This window comes from Eretmochelys imbricata, chromosome 4, assembly GCF_965152235.1.
Source record: "Eretmochelys imbricata isolate rEreImb1 chromosome 4, rEreImb1.hap1, whole genome shotgun sequence".
In the NCBI taxonomy this organism is placed as follows: Eukaryota; Metazoa; Chordata; order Testudines; family Cheloniidae; genus Eretmochelys; species Eretmochelys imbricata.
Window position 1 is genome coordinate 83,785,572 of NC_135575.1, and position 11,277 is coordinate 83,796,848.

Here is an 11,277-nt window from a genome sequence, read left to right on the forward strand (position 1 = left end):
GCTGGGGGGAGCATCACAGACTGCTGGGCAAAGCCCCCCAACTGGGTCGAGCTGAGGGGACCGTCCCCAGTGTCTCTCCAGAAGGGTGCTAGTCAATTGAAAATGGAACCCACTTCCCCTTGGCATACAGCAGCAGCTCAGTGAGTTGCCTTTCATCCTTCCATTGCCTTCTAAGCACTGAGCTGCAAAGACACCACTGAAGAGCCTTCTGCATTCTCAGTAGAGACCTAACAGAACAAGCATACTGCTTCTTGGTCAGGGGAGCATAGCCAGATTTTGGTGACTTTCTGTTGCAAGGCCAGTAAAACTGTGGACAATAGCAAAAATACCAGGAATGACCTGGTCAGATTGCTAAAAAGCTGGTAGCCTTCAAAATTTTCCAGACTGACGACCAGTGCAGGGACCAGATTAAGCGGCTCAAGAGTAAGTACAAGAAGAATAGAAACTAGAACCACACCTCAGGCAATTCAGCAACTTCATGCCTGTTTTGTGAGGTGTTTGACCAGGTGCTGAGCACTATGTCCAGCATAGAGCTAACAGTGGTCAGCCAGGATGGTGCCTTCTGTCCCTTGAATCCAGCATGGGAACTGATGCGACCTCTCTGCAGGCTCCAAGTGAGGAGCATGAAGTGACTGGTTATTAAACCAGTCCAGAGCAGGCTGTGGGACAGGATCAACACCAAATTCTGAGTCCATACTCAGAGGGACTGTTTGATGCCACCCACCCCTAAGGAAAACCCCACTGCCAAGTTTGCAGCAAATCCAGAGGAGACAGAAGCTGTCCCTGAGCCTGGTAAGTTTCTGACTCAAAGTTTATTACTACAGTAATGGGAGGGTTTTCTGCTCCAAGGACCAATGCAACAGTTATGGATAAGCTATTACCAGCAGGAGAGTGAGTTTGTGTGTGTGTGTGTGTGGGGAGGGTGAGAAAACCTGGATTTGTGTTGGAAATGGCCCACCTTGATTATCATACACATTGTAAGGAGAGTGGTCACTTTATGTTACCAGCAGGAGAGTGAGTTTGTGTGTGGGGGGGGGTGTGTGTGTGAGAAAACCTGGATTTGTGCTGGAAATGGCCCAACTTGATTATCATACACATTGTAAGGAGAGTGATCACTTTAGATAAGCTATTACCAGCAGGAGAGTGGGGTGGGAGGAGGTATTTTTTCATGCTTTGTGTGTATATAATAAGATCTTCTACACTTTCCACAGTATGCATCCGATGAAGTGAGCTGTAGCTCACGAAAGCTTATGCTCAGATAAAATTGGTTAGTCTCTAAGGTGCCACAAGTACTCCTTTTCTTTTTGCGAATACAGACTAACACGGCTGTTACTCTGAAACCTTACCTACAAATTCTTGATCTTTCTGCCAAGCCCAGCCCACCCCAGTAGGCACCAGGTTTGCATCGATCAGCTGTACTCCTCCCTGTTACTGATATTTCTTTGATCGTAAACCATGGATATCAAGGTTCTATCTTAATCCACTCCGACATAAAGTCTAGCACTATATACAATAATACAAAATGCCTCACAATTACAAGCCCAAGTTACAGCTGCTGTGGAATCTTACTTTTTAAAAATTCTTATTCATTGAAAATTTCAACTATAATACTGTATTAACATATTTTGCATATGTATAAAGAAATGAAACTAAGCATAAGAAATAGTATAAGATATGTTGTGCAGTTTTATCTTATACCCCCACATACCTTCAGCTACACAAGAAGTGTAGGAATCCAGTATACCTGCCTTTCTTGAAGTGGTTCGTTGCTTTTGCAGAATGTTCTTTACATTCCATTTGTCAAATGAAATAATTTTTAAAAAATGTCTTTAATGTGATATTTTAAAAAACTCTTCTGACAAAATCTTAAATTTTCAAGTATGGTTAGACATATTGGACCATATTCTTCCTTGGAATAACTCTACTAAAATTAATGGAGATGAATTTTTACGAGTCTGTTGGAGCCTAAAATCTGTTGGAGCTTCTGAAAAACAAAGTTTATAGCCCTCCACATATATCTGAAAGCATTCCTCTTATATTTCTATTGATAGCTGCTTTCTCCATTGCTATGGAAACAGATTGCACTGCCAAAAATGGAATGAGGAGCTTTCAAACCTCACTTGAAAAAAAAAAGGGGGACAAAATGGGAGTTTTGAAACTGTGATTATTTTAAAAGCACTTGTAACACTGTCTGGAGTGGTTCATGACCGTGAATCCCAACTTCAGGGCAGACTGTCAAAAGCACCCCAAACTGGGTGTATATTCTATAATTAGATTTCACCAGTAACAAAAGTGAACTCCTGGATCACTGTAGCAGTCTTTACCATTGAGTCACTTATACCAAAAATCACAAAATATTTAGGTTGCTCTCATACCCCAGAAGCTAGTCACTTATCCCAGATCAATATGTACCTTAGATCTCACAACAAAGACAAGGCTGGTAGCCAATCCTATAGTAAACTAAATAAGGATTTATTAACTCGGAAAAAGAAATGGGAGAGTTATGTACAGTTTAAAGCAGGCAACATATATGCACAAATGAGTTCAGTCTATGGTTCCAAAAGGTGACAGAGATATAGTGATCTGTCAGCACTGAATGTCTTCTAAGGCTAATCCCAGGTTGACCCTGCGGATCTCTGCTTTTGTTTTTAGTGTCAGCCCTTGTCAGAGTTCAAACAGCAAAGAAATGAAAAATCTTCTCCTTCACTATTTTTATTTGCTTCTTCCAGCATTCAAACCAATGGGATGAGGCCTTCTTACTCCATGGGTAATGGGCAATTAACAAAGCTTTTATCCTACAATGGCCCACTTAATTTTGATAGCCCTCCTGGATGGGTAGAGCAGGAGCCACTCTTCTCATCTGAGTTCACAAGTTCTGAGCAGGCATTTTAACAATTAACAAACAAACTTATATTTTACCTTGTGGCATGGAATACAGACATTACAAATAAGATTAATGCATGCAGCAACTTACAGTCATTTTATACTGTCTGAACACTAAACACATCCTTGCAAGTCTAATGCCCATTTTGAACAATATTAACATTTAGGTGACCTGGTCTGCTTTCCCGCTATGAATTTGTCAGTGGGAGCATTCACCTGACACCTACAGACTTGGCAAGAGCTGGCACCTGGTTTGCCAGCATGACAGCACCTTTACCACATTTTTCTAATATGATGTTGAGTCCTACAGAATGGGAGTGACAGGCAGAAGCTAGCTGCAGAAATGCAAAAATTCTTATAAATTTAAGTGGTTATGGGCATGAGCACCCACTGAGAAAAATTAGCAGATGCTTAGCACCCACCGGCAGCCAAGCTCCCCACTCTCCCCCCAGCGCCTCTCCCCTGTTGGCAGCCCCGCTAATCACTCCTCCTTCTCCCTCCCTGTGCCTCCTGCCCAGCATGAGCAGCTGTTTCGTGACATGCAGGTCTGCTCTGGGAGGCAGGGGTAGGAGCGGGAACGAGGCATGCTCAGGGACGGAAAGAGGCGGGGAAGTAGCGGAGCGGGGGTGGGAAGAGATGGGGTAGGGACTTGGGGGAAGGGGTGGAGCAGGGGTGGGGCCTGGGTCTGGCGGGGGGGAAGAGCCTTCTCATAACTGGTTTCACGAAAGCTTATGCTCAAATAAATTGGTTAGTCTCTAAGGTGCCACAAGTACTCCTTTTCAATTTGTAGGTAAGAGGACGATAAATCAATCCTGAGTGGCTGGCACCACTAGTGGGAGAATCTGTTGTGCAGGTGTCCAGTCTGGGAGGGTGAGACATTTTGGGTGAGGTTTGGCTTGAAGCCAGAACCTGTAGGGCAATGCAGATGTATTGGGGGGCCTTAAAATGTGGGGTGATCCAGGCCCTATTTAGCCTTATATCCAGAAGTAAATTAAACATCTGCAGTGTAGTTGTTATGATTGCTGTGGAAACCATAATTTTGAATTTTCTGGTACCTGTGCATTTGAAATCATAAGTGTCTTTTGGACTGAATTTGCTTGGTTTTGTGTGTGGGAATAAAAGACTGAATCCAGTAGTTGCACAGATGTGTTTATTTCAGTCTGAAATGAGAGAAGCAAAAATGGTCACACACTGAAGTAAATGCACTAACTAACGTGATGGGTTCGGTCACAGAGACCCCATTGAGGCTGTCACCTGATGTACTAGAATTAACTCTGAGCCTGTTTTCCACTGCCAGCTTGGGACTCCAGAACCCTGCCTTGTTGAGTTAGACAAGCTAGTCTGCTGCAACACAGACCCAGGTCTGGTCCACACCCCCAAAGCTGCAGACTTTAACTACAAACTGCTCAGCAAGTCACCTATCTCCAGCACCCAGACACCCAGTTCCCAATGGGATCCAACTCCCAAATAAATCCATTTTACTCTGTATAAAGCTTATACAGGGTAAACTAATAAATTATCCGCCCTCTATAACACTGATAGAGAGAGATGCTCACCTGTTTGCTCCCTCAGGTATTAATCACTTACTCTGGGTTAATTAATAAACAAGTGATTTTATTAAGTATAAAAAGTAGGATTTACGTGGTTCCAAGTAATAACAGACAGAACAAATATCATTGGCACAAGGCAGGAAACCTTTGTCTCTCTCTGGGTTCCCACCCTTGCTTCTAAATGGAAAAGCACCAGGTTTAAGATGGATTCCAGTATGTCACATGTCCTGTGAGACTTCATTACCCGGTGGCTGGCACCCACATATACTGGAAGGCTTACAAGTAAACAGAGCCATTTACAACCAATTGTCCTAGTTAATGGGAGCCATCAAGATTCCAAGCCACCATTAATGGCCCACACTTTGTTTGCATTGTTACAGTAGGACTTCAGAGTAATACTTCATATTTCTAGCTTCAGATACAAGAATGACACATTCATGCAAATAGGATGAACACACTCAGTAGATTATAAGATTTATAATGATACCTTACAAGAGACTTTTTGCATAAAGCATATTCCAGTCGCATTATATTTACACTCATAAGCATATTTCCATAAAACATATGGAGTGCAATGTTACACTCGGTATATTACATGTGTATCTGGAGCGCTGCAGCTTGTTATACATATATATTCCACCTATTTTGCATAGCTTCTGTTTATTTCAATATGTGAGTTAATTTTCTACATAGGAAAGGGAAAATGAGAGAGATTATTTATTAAAAATAAATGCATTGGTCTTGTAAAACTAAACTTCTGTTAAAGGAATACTGTTAAGGTTTGCAGGGATCAGATTTCACTTTTCTTTCTAAATCTGTTTTCCAAGTCCATTCAGTTTTGTTTTTCCAAAACAAATGATACAATGATCTTTATTTTTTAAAAATGATGCTAGTAGTCAGGAGTAACTTCCATAACAAACAAGAATGCATGTGTCATGGAGTCAAAAAAAGCTTGCAAAGGAAACAGAATTCATTTTAAAGTTTTAAGGCGGGAAAAGTTCCAGGGTATATTACAAATTGGAGACATGGTTAAAACAGAGTTCAGTTCAGTCTGTACTGTAAGACTGTATTTTAAATACCATAGAATCATTGGACTGGAAAGCACCTTCAGAGGTCATCTAGTCCAGTCCCCTGAAGGGAAACTGCCATGTAATTCAGTCTCCTGCCTCAGTTGATTTTATAGTATAGACAAGACAGGAAGTTACTTTGAAGCATGAACCTAATGAGTATTTTGTCCATACTAAACATTTTGACATGGCTGTGTTACAAAACTGTGCTAAAATAGGCCTATGACTGGAGAAGTCTGTAGCATGGTTTCTTGAAGTATGATTGGTTTAAAACAACAAAACCCTGTCCACAGCAGACCCTGGAATTGCTCAGAGAATGCTAACTACCTCCATGTTTGAAAATGGTTGTCAAGCAATTGTGCTTGATAACAACTACTTCTGAATATGGTTGTAGCTATCTCTGTTCTATTTCAGTGGAAACAGGTCTATATATAATTTGATTTTGTCTATTTGGCTTGTGACAACATATGAACCTCAATGGTTTAGCAACTGAGGATCTGAAAATAAAAGTTATATTTTTGCTAGATTTATTTTTAATAGAAATGAGTTTGCCATTAAGGATTGGAGCACAGTCCTTTCCATAGGTCACCAGTACAAACCCAGGTCAAGTTGGTAATAACTTTGCCATAATTGTTGGCAATATCAACAGAGTCCAGTGACAGACTGGGCCCTCAGACAACTACCCTCTTCTTCCTTGAATGGGAAAATAGATGATCTTGTTAATAGCCTGGTTTCTGTTGGTTGAAAATGATGGATCGTATCAGTTTTCTCCTAATTCAGGCCTGGAGAGGTGGTCTCTCCACATCAGAGTTGAGAGCATTGGTAGGTCAGCATGGGCCAGCTTGCACAGCTGTAGCTAGTTATGCACCTATTCCATTTGCAAGCTCTAAACTCGCACGCACATTTTCAAAATACATTAATTGGGTAATAAACAAGAGAAGTGTGGGTCTTGCTTAAAACCATTCACTTCTGGATGAGCGTGACGGCAGGAGTTTTGAAAGTATCTTCTCACGGGGAGGCTTTGTTTCACGCTCCCGCATACGTGCATGAAGAAGCATATGTCTAGCTATCTATAGCTTCATAGAGAGACCAATAATTAGTCTAGAGGAATTGTTTTTCTTCCTTCCTCTCCTGCGGCTGCAGCAAAAAGCACAGGGGTGTCGGTCTGCGTGTGTGAATGTGTGTGATACGTGCCTAGCTGCACTACGCTCCATGGCCGCCCCACCTACCACAGGCCCTGGGCTGCCCAGCCTTCCGTTGTGCTGTACACTGAAACACGTGCAAGGGGAGCCCGCCCAGGACGGCTGGAGAAAACATCAGAAGGAGCCAATCACCGCACAAGGGGGCGGGTTGAACTGCACGTGCTCCTGTTTGTGGACGTGCAGGAGCCGGTTTCCCGCAGAGAGGGAGGGGAGTTCAGGCTGGAGGTTCGGTTTTGGAGCTTGCACGGTGTCTGATTTGTGCTACATGCACTAGACAGAATCGGGGACAGGCGGGCTGGGCTTCTCCATTCGCCGCCCCAGAACATTGGGAGTAAATAGTCCTCTGCCGAAAAGAGACAATGTGGATGATGCTGGATTGCAGCTCAGAGGTGAGGCTGAGGAGTTTGCACGGTTGTTTCTGTGCGTTGTTAGAAGTCCAGGTGTTGAGTTGTTTGAAATGTAGTTTTACCACTATTGGCTAAACCCAAATCCCACTGATGTCAGTAGGATTTTGCCAGAGTTTAAAGCTAATAGCCTGGTTCTTTCAAATTGAAAAGCCTATGATAAAGGGACATAAACATTAGATGACTGTTGGTTCTCTGTGAAGGGGAAGGTGGGGGGATACCTTCAGATTTTTCTGCTACTGTATAATTTATCTTTCAGGTCTAAGAATAACGTGAAGCTAAATGTATTTTTAAAACACTTGTTTCCTCCCCTCCCGTAGCCTGACGGCTTGAGCCTCCTGCTTCAGGCGGGGGCTGGGGTGAATGCACCTGCAGATGCCTTTGGTCAGTCCCCAGCTCACTTGGCTGCTTGTGGAGGACAAGCTTTTTTCCTACTATGGCAACTGCAAACAGGAGCTAATCTGAACCAACAGGTACAAGTAATGCCTTTTTGTTTCTTTTTACTGCCTTATTTAAATGAGGCATGTTATTTGTATGAAAGGTATATTGTTTATGTAAATCTTTAGTTGTCACAGATTTGATGAGATATATAGACTAGTTGCCTGTGATTATTTGTTGCATCTCATCTATACAAACAATTTATTACATGAAAACAAGTGTCCTTTGTATGAAACATCTCTTCCCCAGTCCTCAATCAAAATCAGTTGTAAACACTTTCAAAATAGACTCTTCCTCATGAAAAATGTACTTTAAAATTCATTCTGGTTATTATGTGTTCTGATTGTTTTGTAGATATATAGGACCCCTATCAAATCTGAAACTTTCTTTGTCTCCTGATCTGCACATGGGAGAGAACTTTAGTATCCCCTTTTTCCTGTTAGGGTCTTGGGAACGTTCACATAATCTCCTTCCAATCTATATCAAGGTCTGTTACGGAGTCACACTTATCTCAATAGCAGAAATTTTGGTGATTTGCTTGTATCTCTGCACTTCGCTATGAATGGTGCCCTGTTACTTCCTACCTCTGTGTTTTGCTGGAAGATCCTCCTGCGTTGATTAGTGAATGAATGTGGATATGTAGCAGAGGTGGGTCAGAAACTGTTTTCACGTCCCTCAAATATTTTCAAGTGTTCAAATTTGTTTTCCTCTGTCAGATCATGATGAAAAGTCAATCTCAGATTTTCACAGACCAAAATCAGGTCAGTGTTTTGATAACTTCAAAACATTTTATTTTGATTTGACCTTTACAGCTTCTTTTTTTAGTTTAATTAGCTTAAATTTCTACAAGAAAAGTAATTTTGAATTGGAAAAACAGGAATTTTCATTTTGAAAGTTTCAAACAAAAACATTTTGTTAGGTTCTAAACTTTGAGATTTGTTAAATCCAAACCTGTTTTGTGAACAGTTTTGGTTTTGATTAATTGGCATTTTCTGATATTGAAAAATTCCCATCTAGCTTTGAGTACACATTTTGTATAAAAGCTGTTCGAGGAGATAAAGGTTTTGCAACAGATTTTGTATGTAATCTTCTAACAGCTTGTTACATGAATACAGAATATTCTAAAAATACTTAATAGCATATTATTTGTATTTAACTGGTTATATAATTTTCTGACCCATCTTTCTGACTTGTCATCAAAATTATGTCATCTAGAGTTCTGATGTTTTGTGATGGTGCTCAAACTGGTTAATCTCTCCCTGCCACTTTATTAAGTGATTATGATATACTAAGGGTGAAATTCTGTTTTATGTTTTTAGGATTGCCATGGAGAAGCTCCTATTCATAAGGCAGCTAAAGTTGGGAGCTTGGAGTGTCTTGCTCTACTCGTTGCCAGTGATGCCAGAATAGAGTAAGTCAAAAACTACATTTAACTAATTCAAATATTAACCCTCAAAGAAGTTATTCATTTAACTTATTCCACTATAATCTTAACATACATTAACAAGAAATGTATGCTAATACAGAACTTTGTTTCCTGTTCAAACTATATTGTGTAGTCGGAATGCAGTATGTGCGTGCACGTGCATATTTTTTTAAAAAGCGTAAAAATATGGTGCAGCCATTACAAGTATTTATCATGATAGTCCACATACTGTACAACTATACCATTGTCTTTTAGTTTTGGTTTAGAGAAAAACCTCTTTACCACAACAGCTAAGAGGAGCTCACTGGTCATAGCTCCCTGGTTGGAGGACCCTTCCATTTCATCTATTGGTTATACTGTTCTTACGTCTTATACTTGAGACAATTTCTTTGTTCTTGATTTTTTTGGTAGCTTATTTCTCTGTTTCAAATATTTGTGCACTTGAAATAAAAACATTTACTGAAGAATTAGGATGACTGCCTTATCTTACATAATGACAGGTTTCAGAGTAGCAGCCGTGTTAATCTGTATTCACAAAAAGAAAAGGAGTACTTGTGGCACTTTACAGACTAACAAATTTATTAGAGCATAAGCTTTTGTGAGCTACAGCTACCGAATGCATCCGATGAAGTGAGCTGTAGCTCACAAAAGCTTATGCTCAAATAAATTTGTTAGTCTCTAAGGTGCCACAAGTACTCCTTTTCATCTTACATAGTGACAATTTGAAATTAATTGTGTGTTAACTTTTGTGTTTCAGTTTGTGCAATAATGATGGACAAACAGCAGAAGATCTTGCATGGGCTTTTGGATTTCTGGAATGTGCCAAGTTCCTCACAACTGTTAAACATACTCAAAATATGAAGCTAAGAGAACAACCTAGCTACTCACTTAAGGACAATTGTGGTTTGCCAAGAGAAGCTTCAGCTGGAAAGAAACGACCATGTGGAATTATGGGACCCGCAGACAGAAAGAGGAGGAGATAAGATGGTATATAGTTTATGACAGTTTACACTACAAATTAGACACTTAGCTAGGACTGGTTTAATACATATCAGAATATTTTTAAACCAAAATCTCACACTTTTAGTATTTAAGTACATTACCTGAATTTGTCAGTAGATATGTAGTGGTGGTGAGGCAAGGCCCTTCAGATGCATCCACATATACCTATGTGGTAAGGCTGCTATTCATTCAGAATATTAATGTTGCATAGAAGAACATGCTGTCAGGACATATGTATGTTCTAATAAAGGGCCAAATTACTTTTGTGCATTGGGTCAGGGTGGATTGATTTAAATCAAAGCTATTTAAATCACTGATTTTAATCATTAAATCAACGAGGAAAGCTTGATTTAAATAATGGCTTTTATTCTTTTTAGTTATTTTCCTCAAGAAAAGTTTATTCTTATTGGTTGGTAACCCCTTAAAACATGTTGATTTGCAAGTAAATATAGTCTTTTTGCTAACCAGGAGAGTATGCTATATTTATACACATTAATTTAAGTAAGCATAAACCTTAACTACTTACTCGATTAATTTTTTCCTTGTGATTTGTGTCAATCTCTACTTGGATGGAAATTTCAAATTCAATTAAATGTACAAAACGTTTTTTTAAAATTAAAATACAACTACCTATGTTTTCGGTAGAAAGCGAGAGGGATGCATTAAACAGCCATGCTATACTATAGCCAAGTGTTTTGATAAATTGAGATGTATACTTCTATTTTGTAAAGTAAGCTCTTTTGTTTTGAACAGACACTACGTCTTAGACTGCAGGTGGGAAAACCTGTAACCCTGAAAAGAATCTGAAGTCTGCAAAAACAACATTATTGGTCTGTGAACTAAGCAACCCAATATTTGATGTTCTGCTGTTTCCTTCTGAGGAGGAAACTTTGGTTACTTTTGCTTCTTGAAGAAGACATTTTTCTAGAATACTTGTATTCATACAGCTCTGTGTGTGTTCAGTTGTAGACTATGTATAATAGGGCAGTCTCTTCTCAGGTAAATAGCAAAACAAAGTTGATACTTAGCACATACAGTGCTTCTCTCTGGCTCCAAAGTGCTGTAGGAGATTAACATTTCGTTAAGTGGCATTCCCTGCCTATCAAGTTGTTGTGTGATATTACTGGCTGCTGTCAAATGGTTACCACACTTTACTACAGAGGGGGCTCTATGGAGCCCTAAGGATTCTGCACATCTTACTAACAAGAGCTGTCTTTACTTTTATGAGCAAGAGCTGCTTACATGAGTAAATGTTAAAGGACCAGCCCCTAAATTTGTAAAGCACTTCAGGAGCCTTCAGAAAGC

General features: G+C 40.1%; 1 protein-coding gene across 1 annotated transcript; it reads left to right on the plus strand.

Annotated features, from left to right (window-relative positions):
- Window positions 1-6,926: 6,926 nt before the first annotated feature.
- ANKRD37 (ankyrin repeat domain 37) lies at window positions 6,927-10,846 on the plus strand. Its single transcript, XM_077815560.1, has 5 exons — window positions 6,927-7,091; window positions 7,427-7,579; window positions 8,864-8,955; window positions 9,728-9,957; window positions 10,726-10,846. Exons 1-4 carry the CDS (start codon window positions 7,062-7,064, stop codon window positions 9,951-9,953), a joined length of 501 nt encoding a protein of 166 aa, XP_077671686.1. The 5' UTR covers window positions 6,927-7,061; the 3' UTR covers window positions 9,954-9,957; window positions 10,726-10,846.
- The last annotated feature ends 431 nt before the right edge of the window (window positions 10,847-11,277 follow it).

What these genes read in the sequence shown, in the direction of transcription:
- ANKRD37 (XM_077815560.1), top strand. Translation starts at nt 7,062, where the DNA reads ATGTGGATGATGCTGGATTGCAGCTCAGAG. An exon ending in TGCTGGATTGCAGCTCAGAG is followed by an intron (nt 7,092 to 7,426) that starts GTGAGGCTGAGG and finishes CCCCTCCCGTAG; the next exon opens with CCTGACGGCTTGAGCCTCCT. An exon ending in GCCAGTGATGCCAGAATAGA is followed by an intron (nt 8,956 to 9,727) that starts GTAAGTCAAAAA and finishes TTTGTGTTTCAG; the next exon opens with TTTGTGCAATAATGATGGAC.